General features: G+C 45.6%; 1 protein-coding gene across 5 annotated transcripts in view; it reads left to right on the top strand.

Annotated features, from left to right (window-relative positions):
* Positions 1-22345, top strand: part of ARHGAP40 (Rho GTPase activating protein 40) — a 39122-nt gene that overhangs the window by 4074 nt on the left and 12703 nt on the right. For 2 of the 5 annotated variants that reach the window (XM_052683411.1, XM_052683410.1), the window contains exon 2: positions 18604-18797. In XM_052683411.1, coding sequence (XP_052539371.1) covers positions 18626-18797 — 172 coding nt within the window. In that variant the 5' untranslated portion in view covers positions 18604-18625. Of the gene's footprint in view, positions 1-5114; positions 5215-9322; positions 9852-18603; positions 18798-22345 lie in introns of those variants that run through there. The other 3 variants (XM_052683412.1, XM_052683409.1, XM_052683408.1) reach the window with 3 other exon arrangements.

The raw sequence follows: 22345 nt of genomic DNA, 5'->3' as shown, positions 1-22345 counted from the left end.
AGCTGAGGTCCAGTGAGTGCCTGTTTCCTGGAGGAAGTGGTGTGGCAGATGTCTTCATCTTCAGTTCCTGCTGAACCTTCACTGGCCTTCATCTGCCATGGAGAACACCTGGGAAGTCTGCTTCCTTTGGCTAGCCTGTGGTGTGTGTTCTGTGGGATGGCTGAGCAGTGGTACTGACCTGTTGCCTTGGTTTAAACCCCAAAGGGACTGCTGAAAATAATCCGGGTTTCTTGAGTGTCTGTTAGGCCTTAGGCCTGTGGCAAAGAGTAACACAGCTGGGCATTGCCAGTGAGAAGTTGGTTCCCTTGCATTGCTGCATGGGGTGACTTCATAGCACAGAAGAGTGGTTTCCTTGTCGGTGCGGTGGGGAGGGAGGCTGGTGTGATATCCAACAGAACGTGCAGCTGGCTAAGGTCATATGTCTGAAGCTCGAAATTCTGCTTCATTGCAGGGCTAAAATAATTGAAAATATCCTTTATCATCCAGGAGGGGAGATGACTGTGTGCATCGTGAAGGTGGTGTCTGTTCTTTGTCTGGCTCCTCTGTAGTGCAGGAGGAGTTAATGTAAGTTCTTGAGTGAACAGGAGCCTGTAGCTCTTGGTAGGACCATAGCAGGTGGCCAATATATAATGGAATTGGAAGGATATCCTCTTTTGGCAGCAAATAAATACAGCTTTGCTGATGAAAGTTGTTTTTCTCTGTCAAGGTAAAGCTCAGACAATGTTAATGTTTGAAAACAACAGGGCTGACACAGTGGAAGGAAATCCTTTCATGCCTCATAGCGGAAGGTAGGCATGATGCTGCAGTATGTACATCCCTGCAGCTGATATGAGATACAGTTGTTTTGGCCAAATACTCTACAATCCTGGACTGACTCCAGCTTGTGTGTAAGAAAGGTAAAAGTAGATAAAGGTGCCAGCTGCATTTAGATGGAGTATTTCCTTTGATTAACAGGAGAGGAAGAATCTCTCCTGGGAGCATTCATCCTAATGCTATCCCTGATCCAAGAGTTCATTCACTCAGCACTTCCTACATTCTCTTGGCCAGTGTAAAGCAGGCATGGAGCTGCCGGATGTTTGCAGGCCAGGAAAAGTTTGGAGCAAGCACAGAGCTGTAAGGTCACTTGGGAGAGCTCAGGGCTTCTTTAAATACCAGGACGTGGTGGAATTATGTATCAGCTAGGAAAAAATATGAACCAGGATGCAAATGAAGAAGTAGAACCAAAGAGAATTTCTTGTTTAAGGGTTTTCTGTTAACTCTGTGAGTGAGGTCTGTGCAATTTTGGCCAATGTTAGTGTAAACAAAGCAGATGGCAAAGAGATGCCAGTCTTTGTGAAGGCTGAGAAGCTGCCACTTTGTTGCAGGCTGTGAGTCTATGAATGTCACTTAACCCTGTATTATTTCTGACATTAATACTGAGCCAAGCATCATGGTTTGTTTAGACCTCTCCTATACAGGACGACTCACCATACGAATCAAACTTCCATGTCATGAGCTCTTGGGTTGAAAATTAAACAAGGACTCAGCCCCCTTTCAATAGACTGGTTAATTTCCTCATTCATTGTTCCTCATTCACAAAATCACTTATTTGTGTGCTTATGAGCAATTGGTTTCCTAGCTGATGGTGGGAGCTCATCCTTGCTCCTCTGTTGTGGTTCAGTGCCCCTACATCAGGTGGGTGTCCTGAGAGCCTCAGCCATAAGGATGCTGCAGCGTCTGCCCTGGGTTTGCTTGAAAGGCTTTTGGGGTAACTTGATGTATTTATACCTTCTAGTGTGGAAGCAGGGGCTCTACCATTCCTGTGAGTTGTTCCAGATAACTTTGAAGAGTTTCTGTGTTGTCAGAAAGTGCCCACCCCCTGCTTCTGCACAGCTGCAAGGGCGGTGTGCCTCATCTCAATGTGCTGAGCATCTGTGGAGTTCTCAATTTAGGTTGGTGGTGCAGCTCTAGCACTGGTCAGGTTGAGCTGTGGTGGCTGTGCACTGTGTTGGGTCACAGCCTGAACTGCGGGAGCAGCCATAGCCAAGAAATGCCTTTGTTAGAGAATGCCTGTTGTACAAAGTTGGGTTGCTTAGACCAGCCTGGTTCCAATGGAAGTCTAGAGTGTCAGTTTGGTTATAACAGTCCATTGGATTTAGTAGAGCTGCAAGGTAATATGTAGTTGCTACAGTTTATCTGCTTGCATATGTCTTTAGATTTACCTTTATGAAATGTTTTTAGTTTTCAGTTCAACTACGAGTCCAGATTGAATCTGTGATCCTTAATTTGTTGGACTTGACAGTGTTTATTCAGTGGATCACAGAATCACAAGGTTGGAAACAACCTATAAGATCATCCAGTCCAACCATCTCCATCACCATTGCCACCACAAGCACTAAACCACATCACACAGCACGTCATCCAGACGCCTCTTGAACACCGCCAGGGACGGCGACTCCACCACCTCCCTGGTCAGCCATTCCAGTGCCTGACCACTCTGTGAGAGAAAAAAGTTCTTCTTTATGTCCAACCTAAACCTCCTCTGACACAACTTGCAGCCATTGCCCCATGTCCTGCTCGTTGCTGGGGAGAAGAGGCCAAATCCCTCTTCACCACAACCTCCCGTCAGGATTTTGTACAGTGCAGTGAGGTCTCCCCTGAGCCTCCTCTACTCCACTCTGAACAATCCCAGCTCCCTCAGCCGCTCCTCATAAGGTTTGTGCTCCAGACCCCTCACCAGTTTCGTTGCCCTTCTCTGCACACGCTCCAGGACCTCAACATCTCTCCTGTAGTGAGGGGCCCAAAACTGAACACAGTACTCGAGGTGCGGCCTCACCAGTGCTGAGTACAGGGGGATGATCACCTCCCTGCTCCTGCTGGCCACACTATTTCTAGTGCAGGCCAGGAAGATGATTTCATGATGTTGACTTTTTGCCTCTGAAATAGCACTGTATTGTTCTGAACTTGTACACTGGGTGTAAACTGAAGAATGAGAGTCCATCTTGCACCAGCACTCGGTGTTGATATGAGAGCTCTGATCTCTTCAGCCCTGCAGGCAGAGCAGCGAGTCTTTGTATGACAGTAAGCAGCACATGGGGTTTGTTTGTAGCACTGTTTGGTCTCCCACTGACCTTTGGGACGGTCAGTGCGCAGTTAACCTGCTCAAATCCTGATTACAAAGCTGTCTGCAGCAAGCTCTTCCATTCCCCTCACTGGCTCTGAAGTCCCAGATCATGTCTGCAGTCTTACGGTTTTCATGAAGACTCATAATTAAATTTGGTCATGAATATTTTGGAGAAACAAATCCACCCCTAATGAGCTAATGAAATCTTGACTACTAATAGTTCTGAAAGAGCTGCTAGCTGCGTTGTGAAATCAGTTTCAGCATTCCCAACAAGTCCTGCTCCAGCTGCTGCTTCGTTTATAGAAGAAACTAGTACAGACAAGCTCCGTGCTGACTGCAGAGCGAGACTCTGGTGTAGCACAAATGGTAACAGCTGCCATTATTTTTTTAACTTCTCTATTTCTAAAGAAGCATGCCAGTTCTGTTTCTGTCCCAGCTCTCTTCTAGAGGGCAGTCAAGGAGGATGGCCATAAATATAAATCACGGGATGCTTCTGATCTCTCCATGCAGAAAAGTTTGAATTTCTCCTAGGGATCTGTTGAAGGGATGATAAAGTAGAACAGAAGCCTGTTAGGATAAATGATGATGGCACTTCTAAGTACAAACACAACTGTTGCTGATGAGTAGAGTAATCGGCCCTTACTATTGTCTACCAATTAAAAACATCTGCTCCTAGGCTGTATTAAATCTTATTTTGGAGATAACTGAGTAAGAAGGACCAGTAAAAATGCTGCTCCCTTTGAAAGAGCCATATTGCTGTGTCCTCACTGCCCTCGGCAGAGCTGGCAGTCGCTTGTTCTGCAAATGCAGGGACCAGCTCTTATGTCTCTGCACTGGGAGAGGTTCCCAAACCAATGGGGAGAAGGTGGATGGCTCAGGGTGGTGCAGGTTTCCAGCCCCACTGCATCTCAGGAGACAGAAACCTGACTGCATTGTTGGCTCTTTGGAGGGAGACCCACAAATGAGCAAAGGGGTGTTTAATTCCCAACAAAATGCTTGGTATTTCTGTATCCTTCCTGTGGAAAAACCTTTGTGGGGGCTTTTTTTCTCTAGATCTTTAGATCTTGAAACAGTTTGGAATACCTAGGTAAGTAGATCTAGTTTTTATTAAAATCATCCAACAAGACAAATTGCAGTAAGACAGGATGGATTCCAATGTAGTGTATGAAATAGTTTCAGCTAGCCTCACCTAATGTAAAACATCTGAGCAGATGTAATGTGTTTAAAATACTAAACTAAATACTCTTCCACCCCCTCAAAAAAGTAAGGAGCCAACAAAACCACACACACACACACACACACAGAAAAGACATAACTTGCTAAACTTCATTTGTATTTTGTCCAGGCTTGGACCTATAGAGTTTTGCTTTTAGTCTAACCACCGTAGCTGTGTAGCTATGATGGTATCACTCCCGTATTATTTCTCCCACTGTCTTGCTGTCCTTGCTGAAACTCTTGCTTATCTGAGCCAAGCTATCAGTAGCTGCTGTTCAGCTGTCTCATAACCTTGGTAGCTCTAATGCATTTGTGCTGATCATGGAGCCATGTGCATGACTTCTTTTCTAAGAGAGTGGATGCTTGGCATTTTTTGGGCAGTAACTTCTGTGGGATGCCCAAAAACACACTGACTCATGGTGAGTTCAGCCCGTGGAGCCCATCCCACTGCCTGTGATTATGGTGAGGAAACAAACAGGGTGACGGCCCAGTGCATCACACCTCTGGACTGGGAACTGGGGCAGCAGCTGCGGATAGGAGGAGTATCAGAAATGAGCTATTTGTAGCTATTGCCCCATCCATTTACCCAAAGGGAAAGGGAAATCCTACTTTCAGAAATCAAAATGAGGTTTGTGAAATGGCTAGGGATGGACACTTTGGAATTTGAGCTCTTCCCTCTTCTTTTTCAGTGAAAATAAAGGAGGTGCAACGTGCTCACACTGCAGCCTCTGCCAGAGATGACGACAGTGCTGGGCGAGCTCTGCCGTGGGAATCCAGTCCCTGAGAGCTGGGCTGACCCGGCTGGGCTGCCATTTGCTGTGGTGATTCATTGCAGCCAGCAAGGTCCCAGCTGATCCTCTGCCCCTCCTGCCTCCCTCCATCACACCTTACACATGGTGCGTGGCACTCTGTCAGCTGGTTGCAGTGACTGCAGGTCCCTGTGTTTAGAGGAAGTGAACAAGAGCCAGGTGGTCATTAGTCCAGGACTGTACTGCATGTCACTTTTCTGCCTTCAGCATCCCACAAGAAAGACGTGGTTTTGGCAAGACCTGGCACCAGCAAGTGTTCAGGCGTGTGTTTGAATAGGGAGATAAACAAGGTCATCCTCAGAAATCCGCTGTGGTTTCTAATTTTATCCAGTTGAAAATGCCCAGAAGGCAGAAAGATGTTCAATGTATGTCGGTAAGTAGGTCTTGGTTATTCATCAGAGTAAGTGTTTTTTTTCTATTAAGAATAGCTGTTGTGTCTTAGCACTTCCTTCCATTGTCACAGCTCTTCCTTGAGCAGTGGAAAGGTTTTGGGTGGTTTAAATTACATTTACGGTAGTAATTAGGTTTAAACCACTTTGCAGTTCACTGATCTAAATATACATACGCATAAACAGCACTGGATCTTTTCCTTCTTTCCCCCAAGCCACAGCAGCACCAAGCAGACAACAAGGCACTGCCTTCTGTTTGCCTTTTGCCTTCGTCCAGTGGCCACGAGCCTCAGGGCAAGGCAGTAAGCTGCATGCAAATAATCATTTGGGTTTTGGTGTTTGCAGTGAATCTTATTTTTTTTTATGCTTCAGTGTTTCAGTTTCTCACAAGTAAATTATTATGCACCATTTAAATGTTTTTTTTTCCTTTGAATTTTTTATTTTTTAACATGAGATTAAAAACCATTTGCGTGCCTACAATCTCTGCTTAGGATTCATCTGTTGGTGCTGTTTACCCACCACCCAACATCCTAATCCTCTGTTACAACTCCTAGGCACAGTAAAGCAGATTATGTGCTCTGACACAGAGCTCGTGTTCTGTTTTAAGCAGGGTCTGACCTGTATGCTGTCGGGTCTGAGCCATCCTCACCATGCAGGGCAGGGAGGGTCAATGGGTGATGCTGCACGTGGTGCTTTGCCTCCATTCTTGCTGGATTGGTACAGACACACCTGGGGGAGCTGGAGTTTCTTCCCAATAGCGTGACAAATTGAGTCTTGCACTGAAGGACCTGAGAGCTGCTGTTTCTTGCTGGCTGTTGAGCCAGGAGGTGCCAGTTGGGTCTTGCAGGGCAGAGCAGAGAGCCTGTGTGCCTGTTGCATTGTGCTGTGCCCCGGGCCATGGCCTGGGTGCTGCTTCTATGGCAGACTGGGAGCAAGCTGGGGCCTGGGTAATCTCACTGCCTTGGTGACTCCAGAAGCTGTAATCTGTTAATCTTAATGGCTCCACGTGATGGGTAGGTAATGCTGTTTGAGTATTTTCTTGGTCTGTGATGGAGTGGAGGGGGTGCAAATTACTTTTGAGCTTTTTTAATATTCAGTATTCCTTAGAAATGAACCTTTCTAGAGGAAAAAAAGAGTTGGAATGGAAGGGGGTTTGAGCTACATTCAAATTCTGCACTCTACTCCAGATTGCAGTGCCATTCTCTTGCATTTGATTTTCTAGCTAACAAATCACTTTGGGGATGCCTGGCAAATGAAATGCTTCCTCAAGGAGCTGAATGCAGGGCCTGGCCACTGTGCTCCATCCAACCCACTGCCACCGAGCTCTGCTGGGGCTGTGTGCTGGTGCACTGACAGTCCCTGGGATGGCAGAAGGACCCGGAGCCTTTGGGTCTCCAGACATCGCGTGTTTTGCCCAGCTGAAATTCCTGGCTGTCTAAAAATGTGGGGGGTTATTTTACCCTCTCCTTTTTGGTCCTGAAATAAAATAAATAAATCAGGCTTCCTGAGCAAGTCAAGACACGTAGGTTTGGCAGGATCCATAGATACCTTCAGGAATAACTCATGCGCTAAAGCCGTGACGTTGGCAGTGCTGGGCTGGTACCAGTGATTCATGAGAACAAAGCGAGTGCTGGGAGTGCTGGCATGCCTCTTTGTCTCTGAATCTGAGTAAGATGAGCTGGTCCCTGTTGGCATGGCTCATCTCTAGTGGAGGTCTCTCCTGGTGAATTGAACCTCAAAACCGGAGTTGGGATATTTATCCTGATTGAGTCCTCAGTTAGAGACTCGCTGTGCCTTTCTGTTCAATTCCTCGTCCTGTCCTCTCAAACCGGGAAACGAACTTGATGATTATTCCCCTGAAATGTCACAAATAACCAGGCTGGTGTAAATATGCACAAGGCTCCAAGTGGAGAACTGCTGTTGCATGCACCTCATTATCCAATTAGCCTTGTATTTTCTGTAATGCTTGCTTACTGGCTTATATGAGTAATTAAATGTACTACTAAAAAATTCTGTTTTCATTTTGAATCCTTTAATTTCTGCCTTGCCTTGCAACAAGCCTGGCTGAATTATTGCTGTTGCTTTAGGAACCTGTGACTGTGCAGCTAACTCATCCTTGTGACTGTCTCAGTCTGTCTGAAAACCTAAGGAAAAATCAAAGCAACTGGATGGAGTTAGCAAAGGAAATGGGACAAGAAGAAAAATGGCTAAGGGATAAAAGAAAGGCAGTTATGGGCTGTTGTGCCCATCTACATCCAGACGTGGCAGCTTTTGTGTAACCAAGAAGGAACAACCTGAAACATAGCTGCTTGTTTTAGGGCAAGGTGTGAAGCCTTCTGGAGCCAAACGTGCTCTCAAATGTTTCTGGCTTTGCTGCTGCTTGATCTCTTGTCTCTCAAAAGCTGGGCCATCTGTGGGGTCATGTGGAATCATGAATTATCTGAGTTGGAAGGGACCCCTGAGGATCATCATCTCCAACTCCTGACTGTATAGAGGGAAATAAATAAATATAAGAGTTAAACCATATATCTGAGAGCATTGTTCGAACGCTTTTCTTCACTCAGAAGACAGTGTCCAACAGAATATGTCTATTTTGATGTATATACAGTGCCTTATGCTTCTGCCAGGTGTGGCTCTACAGCAGCTCTTGTCTCATGTACTTGACTGAAAGCATGAGAACAGCTTTGAAGGCTTTTAGTATGTCAGTAAGGTCTTTAGTGTTGGAGGTGTTCTGATAACATGCTGCCTATGTATATTCAGAGCTACTGTGAAAGCTCATGGATGGGCTTTCTTTGTAAGTGTGGATTTCACAAGCTGAGACTCTTCCAGGCTGATGTATTCAGTTGTTTATCTTGGTTTGGGCTATACATAGGGAAGCTACTGTGAACCTGATCCCTGATGATACTCATTAGGAATGTGAGATAGAATGTAAATGCAAGGACTGTGGAACTGCTGGAGTAGCTCAGCTGTCTGGGATAATCCTCCCCTAAAACGAGTCTGTCTGAAGGGACGGGGTGGATCTGATGGGATTTCGGGCAGTTGGGTTGTGTTACTTGTGGGACGAATAGGGTGCATGCTTGCAAGGTAGGGTTCCATGGCTAAGCTAATGCCGTGGCCGGGAGAAGGGCTGTATTAATGGGTAGGAAGAAACTGAGATTGCTTCTTTGCATGCTTTCATGAGGTATTGTCTCCAAAATAGCTGTTGCTTCCCTTTTAAGCCATCGCAGGCAAAGCAGGCTGACCCATAGATCCAGTCTTACCGGAGCATTGGAAACAAGTGCAGTTATTACCTGTGCCAGAGAAACTTTGCATGCCTTCGTTAAGGAAAATTTAAACAAATGACTTATTTGTAACTTGGACTTCAGGATGGAGAAGAGTAAATGTTAAAGGAAAGGGAAGTTACAGGAATACTGTGAGCAGAGATTTGGTGGCGAGAATGGGAGTAGCAGAGAGAGGATGAGACCTATTAGTTACAGCAGAGAGATGGAGGTGTGCTTTTCTTAACCCTTTGCTTGCTCGCATACTGCTTGTTGGTGAGGTGCTAAAGAAGAATCTGGATCTTACAGAATGCTTTCTGTAGGTGTCATGGGTTTATGCTGCTCTTTCAATACCAGTGCCTTCCATAAAACTGTCTTACTCAGTGCCAAACGATGGCAGGGTATGCTGGATTTGCTTTTCTAATAACTGCTCTTTTTTGTGGTTGTTGGTTGCTCAGTGTGTTTTGTTTTGCTTTGCTGCCTCCTTCTCTCCCCATTCCCTGCCGGATGCTTTGGTTTTTCTCCTGTCTCCAGAGAAGTAAGATTTTGAGGAGCAAATACACCAACAACTCCTCCCCAGCACTGCCTGTGGGAGTTACTTTTTCGCAGAGCTGAGACTCAGTGATTATCGAGCAAGCTTTAGCTTGGATGCAGGTTTGGAATTGCTTCTTGCTGTTCTCCAGTCCTGCCGAGTGCTGAACGCTGGCCTTGTGCCTCGTCCTTCAGCTGTGTTCCAGGCAGGGAACTCAGCCCTGGCAGGGCTGCCTTGAAGTCCCAGGTGTATTTACGGTGACTCCTGCTCCATTCTGGGGAGGGCGGATGGGGAGGGAGGAGAGGACGTGTGCTGGTACCCAATCAGCTGCACACCTGCCCGGTGACGAGGAGCAGCCCTTGGCAGTTGGTTGCGGGCTCCTTGGCTCGGCAGCGGCGCTTGGTGCGGTGCGGATGGGCTGACCGCCTCCCCCTTCCCACCGAACATGGACAAGCTCGGCAAGAGGGGCTCAGGGTTTGCCAGGACCCGCATCCCGCGGCCCCAGGTGGTGCTGCAGCCGATGCCGCCGGCATGCTGCTCCTGCAGGTAGGGGCTTTGGGCTGGGGCACGGCTCTGTGCGTGTTCACTGCGTCCAGAAGGCAGGGGGGAGGTAAGGGCAGAGACCTGTGGCAGGGGAGATGGAAAGGAGGTAGATTTCCAGATGCAATCGGGTTGTGATATTTTCTCTTAAACTGTGCTTCAATTGCCTTAATTGTGAAAATCGAACGTACTGAATTTTCCTGTTTTGTATAAACCTGATAATTTTGTCCATTGGTGCCAGTGCAGCAAAGTGGGGCTGGGAGCTGCAGGAGTGTGTTTGTGTTGGGGGTGGTGATGCAGGGGCTGCAGTGAGCATCGTGTGCGTCTTCTGAGGTGGCAGTGAAGGTGCCGTAGCAACATGTGTGCTTTGAAGCCTTTCTGGTGACTTAAAGAGCAGTTGGAAGGTCAGAACTGCTTAATTACAAACAGTCTGTGAAACTTGTGTGCTGAGAGGTACAACTGCAAACGGAATGACTTCACTTTACAAACTCCCTTCTCTCTGTGCTTACTGGACATCGGCTTTAAGACTGCATCTGAAGTCTGTTTGCATCGGCTTAAAAATTGTGCCAAGTTTCCGAATGTCTCTCTGCTGCACTAATGGACGCGTGTTGGTTTTGTATGAATGCAGCTGCTGCACCCTCCTCTGAGTCCCTCTCTGGCTTCTCACTTTTCCTGGCCTGTTTTGGCTGTGTGTGTAGGAGCAAGAAAGGGTGGCTTGAAAAGATCCTGGGCAAAGTTTGTGATTAAGAAAAATAATAATTAATGTTGAGGGGAATGACGTAGCAATAACATAATAAGTTACTTAAATGTATCTACGCGTAAAAGAACTAGGCTTACACTTGAAGACTATTCCAGGGTTTCTTTCTCCTGTAACAACTTCAGTTTTATGCCAACCAAGCTGGATTTGTTCCAGTGTGTGTGAACTGGTGCCAGAGTACCTCTGCGGTCAGATCTGAGGAGATGCAACAGTGGAACACCCCATTTGCTCACTAGATTTGACCAGGACATTTAGCTTCTAACCAGTGGCACTTTGCATCCGTTCATCCAGCACTAACAGCAAGTGAGATACGTCCCAAGCTTAGCCACACTCCTGCAGTGGCACAGATGTGACATATGCCTGCACGACGAGGTGGTTGTGAAATGGTGCACGGAGCATCCTTGTGGTCTGATTAATTGCCTTTAACGACTATTTCGGTAGCAGTCACTGTGGGATGCTCACTGCCTTCCCATTCAGAGAACAGTGTTGTCACATCCCCAAAGATCTCCTGACAAAAGGCAGCTGCTGCCCCAGCATTCCCCATCTGAGTGTTCCTGGTGCTCCAGCATAGCACAGTGTGGGTGCAGGCTTTGCAGGCAGTGCCCAGCTTGCTGCTGCCGTGGGGGGTTCCCTGCCCTCAGCAGCTGCTGCAGATCCGCTCCCAGCTTGGCTGCTGTTCTTGGCAGGTTTGCTTTCTGCACAGGCAGCGTTTCTTCCTCTCACTACTTGGCCTCCATTTAAGTGCTATTTATAGGTCATCAGCGAGTGGAGCCTTTTCATGGCAGTGTAATAGCCGAGCAGTTCATCGTATGCATTATAACTCCTGTGAGAAATCCAAGTGAGGGCTTTGTATCTGGTTTTCCCAAGTTCCAGCACCCCTAGATCTCTTATGGACAAAGGGTAGCTCGATTCTCAACCCCCCTCGTTCTGTTCATCTTACTCTTGTCTCCTTTTTGTAGTCCCTTGCCTGTTTCCAAATATTGGAACAGCACACTATCATTGCTTGTTCTTTGCTCTAGTGTAGGCACCACTGCTTAGGATAGGCTATATCATGAGAAGAAGTTCAACATTAATGCAGTTGTAAGATGTTTAGGTAAATCTGTGCTTTTGTAAAAACTCCTTGTTTGAGTGAGTAATCTCAAAAACAAATCGAGAATGTTGTTTATAAAGGATCCAGACATGCTCTGAAAGCTACTTGGCCACCATCCTGCTCTTCCCTGATCGTGGGAAGCTGAGGTGTACAGGTTGAGCATCTTGCTTAAAGTCACGGGTGACAGAAGTAAAGGAAGTGCATCTCATCTGATGTAAGGTAGCAGACACGTGTTTTGAAGATGGTTTTGGTAACTGGGAGGCAGTGACTCATTGCAGCCTTGCTGAAGTCCCTGGCACTGCAGGGATGTGACAGACAAATCACCAATGGGCATGAGTAGCCTCTTAGTTAACGAATTTCACATGAATGTACAACAGATCAGTCCAAAATGGCATTGAACACTGCAGTGCTGCTAGCTGTTGTTCTGCCTGTGCCCCTTTCTATCAGCAGGATGTCCATGCAATCAGATCCTTTCCTATTTGGGGCACCTTGGTGGGGCAGGGAAAGTGAGCAGTGGGCCATTATAAGACCTTATGGGGAGACAAAAAACTGAGGGCATGGCTTGTGGCTTCTGAGGCCAAGGCAAATCTGAACATGATGCAGCAGGCACCCAGATAATAGACTGAACTAAACGTGGCTTTAGGTATTTTTGATTTGTCTGTATCTGCATGGGCTTATCAATCCCATGTTTGTTCTGCTCTCAGTTTTGGGCTGAGAGACCTCCAGGCAAATCTGTAATTACAGGCAAATTTTGCTCTTCCTTGGCTTGCTTATTTAGACACCTACCCGGGAGAGTGGAGATGAGCCTGTTTCAGATTGAGGGCTGGGGTGTGTGTGTTGAGATGGAGTTTCTTTGTTTTTAAGTGCTTATTTTCAGATAAATTGCAACCTGTGCTTTATTTGAAACTTGCAGTGCTGTGTTGGATGTTATCTCAAGAGCTGAAGCCCAGCACAAGGCGTGCTGAGGATGCTGTGCTAAAGCAGTGCCTTGCACAAAAGGCCCAGACCTGAAGGATGTCAGTTCCTTCACTGCTGGGCAGATAATCATTGTTTTGTCTCTCTGGTATCACTTGGGATGTCCGGACAGGAGCTGGGGAGTGGCTGTGTTGTTGTTGTGGTGGGGGAAAGCTGGACCTGCTCTCAGTGACTCCTCCACGTATGCAGAGCCGTCCGGCATGTCCTCGTTATCGCTTGCAGAACAGGCTTCTTCAAAACAACCTTAAGTGACACTGCTCCCAGAACTGCTTGCATAATGGCAGATCTTGATGAACTGATTGCTGTGTTACTGAAAACAAGCTGTAATCTTATTAGTAAATTGTAATAGTGACATCTTAACTATTCTCACTTGCGCTGTAGATACCTTCAAGTATGTCAGCCCTTGGATAGGAAGTCCTTCTAAAAGGCCTTAGTACAAACACAGGTGGGGTTTGGCAGCAGCACAAAGCAGGCTGGGCGCTGTGGCTTTGTGTGGGGGTACCTCTGAGATGGGCTGTGTGTAGTGACAGCTGTATGAGCAAATCCCCCATGGGCAGAGTTGCACAAAGATACGCCAGCAGTGGCAGTCTACTTTGATTCTGGTTCTTCTAAGCCTTAGCTTAGTTAAGCTAGTGAAAGTAAAGCATGCTGGGTGTTTATTGGGTAACTTTCTGTTCATCTTTGCCACAGTAATTTGATAATTAGTCTGTCTTTACTTTTCTGGTCTGCTCTAAGAAGCTTGAATAGCACTCCATTGTTGCTCTTCCACTCCATGGATGGATGGGGATGGAGCAAGTTGGCAGCTTGTGCTGGAGAACTGCCTACAGAGCCTGGGGGATTGAAAGGATGAGAATCAGTCTTTAGAGTTGGACTTTAAAGATTTGCAACCTTTGTGTGACTTCTGAACTGATTTTCTTCTGTTTGTAGAAAAGTTATGGAGCTTATGCCCACCAGACATCTCTCGTGTTGTATTTGCTAACTGGAAATTGTAATTCTGAATGGCATAGCTAATTGTGCATGCTTCATCTGAGCTTTTGGCAAATACACTGATATCTTTCAGCCAGGTTCTGCTATCGTATCAATATTTATGTATTTGAAAGAAAGACCGAGATTTAACCTTTCAGTTCTTTAAGTAAGATCAAAGTATACCGGTCGGTAAGACTTGTGGATTTTGTTCTATTTCACATGCTCCTGTGTGTTGTTTCTTAATACCTTTATCCTACTTGGCTTTAAACAAGAAAATCTGTCACACTGTGAACTGTGATGGTCTGACCTTCCGAGTTCTTCAGCTGGATTTAAACTGCTTGCTCAGCAACTTGCAAGCAAATTAAAGAGGGGCTTTTTCCTGCACGTGCATACTTTCTGGTTTTGTTTTGTTTCCTTCAATCTTGTGCTCCTTGATTGTTTTTGACCTTGCAGTAATTTGAGAACTGGTAAGATGTGCGTGTTTTCTGATGTTAATGTATTTTTGTTCTCCAACTCAGTTTCTTTATCTGTCGAAGTATTGCAACAGTTGATAAAATAATTTCTCACTTTTTTTCCTTTCAGAAGAGTTTGTGTTTGGTGCCAGGGATCTGAAGTGCATTGGTGTGACTTGGTGTGCTGTTTCTGACTTGCTCTTGAGATTAATTCAGACTCCTTCCATCTGTTTCTTTGTTTCATGTGTGTCTTTGTTTGTACTCCAAATCTTTGGAAATGTCCTTAAAACTTGGTGCTTGTGTGCCTTGTATAAACTTAATCCAGTCCACGTTGCCTTTTTTTCACCCAAGCTTTTTCTGGAAACAATATGAAAGGAATTCCACTTTGTCACCTTCTGCTTTGCGTGAAATACTTAGAAAGAACCTTCTGTATTTGTTCGTCTGCTTGGAGGCATTTCGGTGAGGGAAGGAGGCTGAGCAGTCAGTAAAGTAGCCTAGGCAGCCACAGATCTTAGAAAAGGTCTCTGATGGGCGTGATTCAACCCTGGAATGAGCAAATGCATAGCAACAGTGTTTATTTTATTTTGAGATTCAAGAGGTCCAAGAGTTGCATGAGTGTTTACAGTATATTTGCCGTGTGTTGACAGTATCTAGGCACAGATCAAAACCTACTCTGAAATTTCGCATTGTAGTCCAGGACTGGTGAGCTCAGTTGGCCTTTATTAAGGGCTACCGATATTCCGAATGTCACAAATTTGGGTTTGTAGGAGAAATGAGAAAACGTACCATAAGAGCTCAGTGCCAGTCTAGATTCATGTCCCATAACTGCTGGTAATATTGTTAAATCAGGGGTGGGGTGTTAGGTGATGAATGAATTCGGAGCCCCGCTGCGATGAGTGCCTCCAGCAAGAGCAGGGTATTGCACTGGGATGGTCGGTCCTCCCAGAGCTGTTCCTTTATGGGTGCCCTTAGCTGGATCCTTCTACCCAGTTCATTTTTTCCTGGGTTAATTTTTAAAACTTCGTAATGTTAAGCTTTTTTCTTTTTTGCATTTGCAGTGCATCTGAATGAACTTGATTATTCCACTTACTCTTTGCCCAGTTGCAACTGAGCGATTAACCTTTTAAGCCAACAATCTACACTTTAAATCTAAACTGTTGCTATGCTTATACGTCACAGATTGCCCTCCATTGACTTGGGAATGCAATGAGGAAGAACAATCTCTTAGGTGCACTGAATCTCAAATGAACCTTCCTCTTGGCTGGCTGCATTTGTAAAGCAGCATGTTCAGGAAAAAAAAAACATAGGCCAGTAAATAAGGCATTTTCTAAATTTCAAGGCCTGACTTTATGTTGCTCTTTAAGACTGGAACGATAGTGTTAGCTTAGGGTGTGTAGAGCTGGGTTTTGGATTCTGGTAATGCTGTGTAGAGCTGCTTTGTGAGATCAGCATCCTGCACGTTGGTGAAATAGATTCAGTGCATCACTCCACAGGGATGTTGAGAAAAAAGTTAAGATGGCTTTTGGATTATTCAACCTACAGGTAGTTCAGATATGGCTCTCCTACAAGAGGTGCAGCATGTGGTTAGCAGGGGAGCTTCTGTGTGCAGGAACTGCCAGGTGATGTGAATTCCCAGCAGTAGAAGGAAGGAAGTTAACAGTGGATGGTAGAGAAGCACAGGATGGCGAGGACAGGAGTGCTTACAGCAACTCGCTGTGGTCTAACAAAACTGTCCTTGGATGAGTATTACATTGTACTGATATGGACAGAAAGTGCTGGCAGATCAGAAATAGCTGGTGGGTGGCAAAAGTATTGCCTGATGATTTGTGCTGTAAGGATGCTGAGACCCTTCTCAGACATACACCATGGATCTGTCCTAATGCTTTACTGTGTGACTCCACTCAGTCAAAGCCTTGGTTAAGCCATGCCCAACATGGCTTACAGTGCTGGTAGATTTTTTTGTTTGTTTTTTTCCCAGGCAGACCTGTGGCAGGTGCAGGGAAGGCACTGCCATAGCTACGTGTGCTGCAGGCTTCCTGCTGAGCAGGCACTTGATGCGAGCTGCTGCTTGGTTCTCAGGCAGGTTGTGCCAACCTAGATGTCAGTTCTGCTTTGGCCTGAAACCATGGAGATCTCTGGGATGCTAGATGAGCCTGCTCTAAATGGGCTGAGCATGGAGGCAAGGCACTAGATGCAGCTACTTAGATCTGTAAGGTCACACCCACTATGGCGTAGTGCAGCATCTTATGACAAGAAGAGTAGTTATGTGCCTGCTAAATGCCTTTAGCAGAACAATTAGGCCAACCTGTGAGACAGTTCCTTAGCCTGCTCAGTGTTATGCCCCGAGAGACTGCTCTTCAGTGCAAATTTGGCTGCCATGGTGCTTCTGGTATTGATGCTGGCCAAAACCAGGTTCCTTGATACGATCAAAAATCCTTCTCCTAATGTCATGTTGCAAGTGGTGATTTCTCTTGGCTGCCATGTAACAACATTCTAATGGGATATCATGGCAATGTTACATTGAGATGGGCTTTTTGATGGTGGCAAGGTGACTTTGTTTAAACCTGATCCTCTACAGGGAAGGCTGTCAGCTACGCAAGGAGACACAGGGGAGTATTAAAGATGAAGAGTTAATACAAGCCAAGTGATCTAAAATTTTGATTCCTAATCTTAAGTGTAACATCTCCAAACTCCTTATCCTAATGGATACAATTCACTTATCTTGAAAACTTGAAAGGGAAAATCATTATTTGGGATGGTAGCTGTATTAGAACTGTGAAAAATGGTTGTGAGCTATGAGAGTTAAAAAGAAATAAAAATCTTGGTTGGAACATTGATGTGCACTGCCAGGCTGTGGAGTGGAATCTCAGCTGCAAGGCTGTTATTTGGACACCCAGGAGTGAGAGGGAAAAAAGACGGGGATGGATAATAAGCAGATGGGGCACCTCTGCCATCATCAGAGCTGGGCTGTGTGATCTAAGTGCTCTTTTCAATCTTTAACTTTTGTGTCCCTGTAAAACAAACAGCAGACTTCTTAGTTGTGTTCTCAGTGCTGTTGCTGGCTCCAGATGTTCCTACAGTGATGGTTATCGCTTTTGGTTTGACCTTTAGAAGAGAAAGGCTGCTTACATGCTTGTAAGAAAAATGTAGGCACAGTATGCAACCACACGTGTATCCAGAAGCACAGAGTATCCTACAGCATGTGCCGTCCAGTTGTCAGGTCTTCAAAGTTAGTATTTTAAGACTTGAAATGCTTCTTATAATTTAGTAGCAGAACTGCTGGTAATGGCTTTCCAGCACAAAGGGAACTTAAACTTTCCAGGTATTTTGCCACCAGTAATTTTCTTGGTCCTTCTTGAGCTGGGAGGGGAAATTGATTGGGGTGGTGGTGTTGTCATCATGGTTTTTCAAGGCATAAGGCTTGATCTGTTCTTCTGCCATGCAATTGAATCACAGAATCACAGAATTGTAGGGGTTGGAAGGGACCTCCAGAGATCATCAAGTCCAACCCCCCTGCCAAAGCAGGTTCCCTACAGCAGGTCGCACAGGTAGGCATCCAGCAGTTCTGATCTGAAAAAAGAAAAAAAAAGAAAAGCAGTTCTGATCTGTTTGGTGGCTGTGGCTGTTCATAGGTACTCCTGGCAACATTTTTCAAACCAGCCAGCATTGCTGTAGTGTGCAATTTCTTGAACTGTGTATCGTAAGTTGAACCATAGAGGGTTTACATAAGCAGGGTGTGCTTATCCTTTCCTTTTTTTTTTTCCCTTGTCTGTTAAAAAGCTGTACAGCAGGATTTAAATGAGTTACAGCTCTTTGAAGAGAATTAAAATTTGTTTTAGGAGGGGCATTATTTTATTAAATAATGAGAAACTCACAACTTCCTACAGAGAGGCTGAAAGCATGGCTGAGTCCCAGTCTGGGACTTTGGCTGGCCATGAATTAATCAGCAGGACAATAAGAAAATGCTGTACCTTTGTGTTTCTGAGGACTCTTCTACTGCTTTGTAGCTGAAAAATCTGGTCTGGGCAGGAAAAAAGGGCCTCAAACTTCTGAGCTGTTTATTGCATGTGCTGAACTGCAGTGTATGGAGCTGTGTCCACTTTTGCATACGGAGGACGAGCCTCCCGAGGTTGCTGTGCTGAGGCTGGGAGCTGTCAGACTCACCTGATAAGCAGAGCGTGTGTGTGTGAAGCTGGAAGCGCCTTGGCTGTGAGTGCAGAATGTCTGTGCAAGCCTGTAGGGCTCAGAATGGTAGGTGGTATCTCGGGCTGCTGGAAGGGCAGCACAGGAAAACTTGTGCTGTCACCGTGTCCTCCTGTGGGATGGGGCAGTAGGTGTCTCCCCTCCTCTGGAGGATTTGATCTCAACCTTGTCTGTTATTGCCAAACACTAAAAAAAGAAGTCTAGCACTTACCTCTGTTTGGCTGCAGCCATTTAACAACGAAGATGGTTGTATTGTAAATGCCTACCTGAATCACATGTATCTTAATCTCTCTTCCTTATCTCTTCTTCTCTCAGTACCAGAAATTGTCCTTGCAAAATGAACCAGCTTCCTCAGAAGAGCTCTTTGGCTTCCCCATTGTCAGAGGACATGACTACCAGGGTAGACAACTTGCCAATGGAGAGCTTTTGGCTGGAAGTAGAGAACATTAAACAGAGCACTGAAGCTGAGCAAGAGGAATGCAGCCTTGCAGATGTCAAAACACAAGAGGGTAGGTTGCCAAAAACACTGGGACTGAGGGGAGGAAGGAAGGTATTTGTCTTCAAAAATTCTCTTGTGCACTTGAGTGATTGAAAAACCTGTTTGCACACGGTTAGAATGTTACCTGTCAAACCACAGGCATATCTGTATACAGATGTGTATTTTTTTCATTGGAAGATGGTTAATTCCCTACAGAAAAGGAGTGCTGGCTTCATCTACTTTCACTTTCCAATAAAAAACAGAAAGAATAAAAAGCTGACTCTCAAGATTGGTTTTAAATATGTTCCAATCTCCAGACTTTTTCAAGCAGCTGCCACTGAGTGCTGGTGCTCTTCTTGGGAGGTAGCTGTGTGGTGAGCACGCTTTGACAGCCAGCAGCATTTAGGAGGGGTTGTTTGTGTGCGTGGTTCTGAGACTTCACCACAGTGGCTTTTACAGGAGCTGCTGTTGTGGAAAACAGACTTCCTCCTGTGATTCATTGTTCAAAGAACCATAATAAATGTCCAGAATTACTTAGGTACATCCACGTATGGTCTTGTTGATTTTTAAAATTTTTTAATAATTATTATTCTTTTAAAGACCACTTCTTGTACATTGGATGTTTCTAATAGGTTTTCTGTAGCGTTGATGTGATTCCAGAATCCTGAACTAATTGGAATCTGGACCAGTTGCCTTCTGACATGAGAAGTATATCATCCTGTGGTGCTGTAAGAGCAATGAACTATGAGCACCAAGTGGTCCCATGGATTGGGGTCACACATTGCCTGTGTCCATTCTGGGCTGTGACTGCAGCTGTGGTTCTGGCTCGGGGAGGATCCATGTGTGTAATGGAGAAGTGTTTGAGTGGAAGTCCTACTGTGATGCCCTTGGGAAGGACAAACGTTTATCCTGGGGTCATAAAGGGGCCCTGGAGAACGGGGCAGGAAGGTTGTCTGTGTTGACCACATTGAGCAAGGCACTGTGAACTTCAAGGCTCACCACCATTGTCCCTCCATAAAGGATTTAAGGGCTTCAGAACTGAAAGAGATAAAGAAGTGACTCAGAAACTGAGTGCATTGAGGAGGAGGCTCTGGAGAAGCAGCCCCATGCCATTAGATGAAAGGCTGACTAGGATATCCGACATACAAATATCTGAAATATTCGTATTCGAAATAAAACAGAGGCAATCTGTTAGCTGCGTGTAAGTAGGGACACAAGGAGAAGTTTCTTTTAATGCTGTGTGTTAATCTCATAGGTAAGAGCTATCTGGTTAATCAGCAGTTGTAACTGGACAGACTCGAAATAATGCTCCGAGTCATGAAGCCTTCCTAGCAGGCTGGGGAAGAAGTGTGGTGTGCTCAGCCTGTGGGCGCCTTCAGGAAGGAGTTCAGTCAAATGTGTGTGGTTCTCAAAGCGTGAGTAGGGAGGGGAACCTTCAGGCTGGTGCAGGGAGCCGGGCTTGGCTGGTGCCTTCTTGCTTTCATGTCTTTGCAGTCTCTGGTCGGAGCGCTGGCAGGTGGCACTGCAGCATGGATGCTCTGAGCCAAAGGCGCTGTGGCTGTTTGCATACCGCCCGAGAAGCCGTGCCGGGGCAGCAGCTAGCAGCTCTGTCTGGAGGTGCTAAGGCTCAGTGTGACAAATCCCTGATTGCCATCAGGAAAAGGAGACGGCATGGAGGCTCTGTGGAGATAAGGCATTGCAAAAATGCTGACCCAGTTGGAAACGTTGGTCTCCTGCGTGAGCATTGTCAGGGGTGGCACAATGGGAAATTGCCTGTGACCAGTTGTTAGCAGGAGGCAGGAGAACAGCCTGACAGAACTGGGTCAGCAGAAAGGTTTTGGTATTTGCTGCTTCTGGCCTTCCCTACAAGCAAAAAGGAGCCTTTTCCTTTTTCCAAGAGCAGTGTAGTTCTTCCCTACCTGCCTGTTCCAGCTGGCTCCATGGTCTGACGGCACAGCAGGTTGATAATGTACGCAGTGTGTGTGATGGTGGCACTGAAATATCTGTTGTTACCCTTGTAATGTGTAGTCATATCTGAGAAGTGTCTGTGAAGACTGATTCTCCTCTTCCTTTGAAAAACAAGTGGGAAGTTTCTCTTAATATTTTGTTTGATGTTGCATTCGCTTGGCTGTCATTCAGTTTCTCTGAAATGGAACATAATTACTGTTACAAATTCTGGTTTTGGTTAGCTCATGTTTCAAATAAGTTCTTGCAAATGGTGTTCTTTAGTTTTGCATATTTATTCCCAGTCGTGTCTCCCCAAATGTTACTTATCTGGATCTCACAAAGCAAATATTAACAACCCTCCAGGCTTCAATCCGCAGCCAAACTTCTGTGGACTTCTCAGTTCAGGCCCTCTCCACTCTGGCTTTCCTCTTCTCCCCATAAATAACCTATTTTAATTGTTTCCCTTTGTGCTACCGGTAAACATAATCAGGCCAAAAATACTTTAAGTTAAGTGGATAAATTAACATCTGAGGTGCTTTGGCATCAGCTGGGGCATTAGGCTCCAACGGATGTCCGATTTATGGTCTTCTGGTTGGTATTGTGTATTGCATTAGCTTCCTGTTATGACTGGATTTGGATATTCTCAAAACTTGCAAGCAATACACCAACTTCCTGTAGTTCCCAAGGAAAAAATAGCTGAGAAGTCTTTTGCACACTGAGCTTCTGTGAAATCACGGAAATAGGACAAAGATTCCTATTCCCTGTTTAGGAATTCTCCTGTACAGGAGTCCAACCCTACACACGTGTGAGGAGCTGCACGCACCCGAGCAGGACCTGTGGGGGTGCTGTCAGCTTCTGTAGAACTGGACATGATAAGTAACCAAAGTTTAAGATCACATAGGAAGGTTAGCCAGGTTGCTGCAGGTCCAGCTCTATTTACAGTGCTGTGATGCTGAACAGAGTTCTGCTTTCATGCAACTTGCAAAAATATGCTGTTGCTCTGCTCAACTCTTTTCAGCCTGGATATTTCCAGGTGCTGTGACAGAACATTGGTCTCCCCAGAAAAGTTAAATGATTTGATCTCACAGAAAGACCTATGTGGCTTCATTAGGGATGCAACAATCATGAAATCGTGCCTGAGCAGCTGTGATGGTAGAAGAATGGGAATGAAGTATTCCCTTTCAGTCAGTTCAGCTGTGATTTTTCTTTTTCTCACTATGACCTTGGAGCTGTGCTGGAGCTGCCGGCAGTGAATGAATGTGGTACCTAGAACTGAAAAGGGGCACAGGCCTTCTGGTGTTCACTTTGTAAAAGCTGAAGCCTTTTCCTAAATTGCTGCTTTTATCCCTGGATTTCAAGTAACTGCCCTCTCAGGGCGCTTTCTCACTTGCATAAAAGGCACATTCAATAAGAGAGGCATCCTTCTGTGTTTGAGGTGCAGCTTTATATTGAAGAAAGGAGTGAAGCGAGCTTGTTAGAATAATGCTGCTGTTACTGTCTCCAGGCTTCTCACTCTTCACTTTGGAACAGGAATGGTCTTTAATTTTAGTGGTGTTTTGAGTAGATGTGGATATAGAGTGAATGTATGGAGTAGGAATAATACTTCTGCTGTTGTTGAATGACCGTGTGGGT

Source organism: Tympanuchus pallidicinctus, unplaced genomic scaffold (genome assembly GCF_026119805.1).
Source record: "Tympanuchus pallidicinctus isolate F22 unplaced genomic scaffold, pur_lepc_1.0 scaffold20, whole genome shotgun sequence".
In the NCBI taxonomy this organism is placed as follows: Eukaryota; Metazoa; Chordata; class Aves; order Galliformes; family Phasianidae; genus Tympanuchus; species Tympanuchus pallidicinctus.
This window is presented reverse-complemented; position numbering and strand designations above follow the sequence as displayed.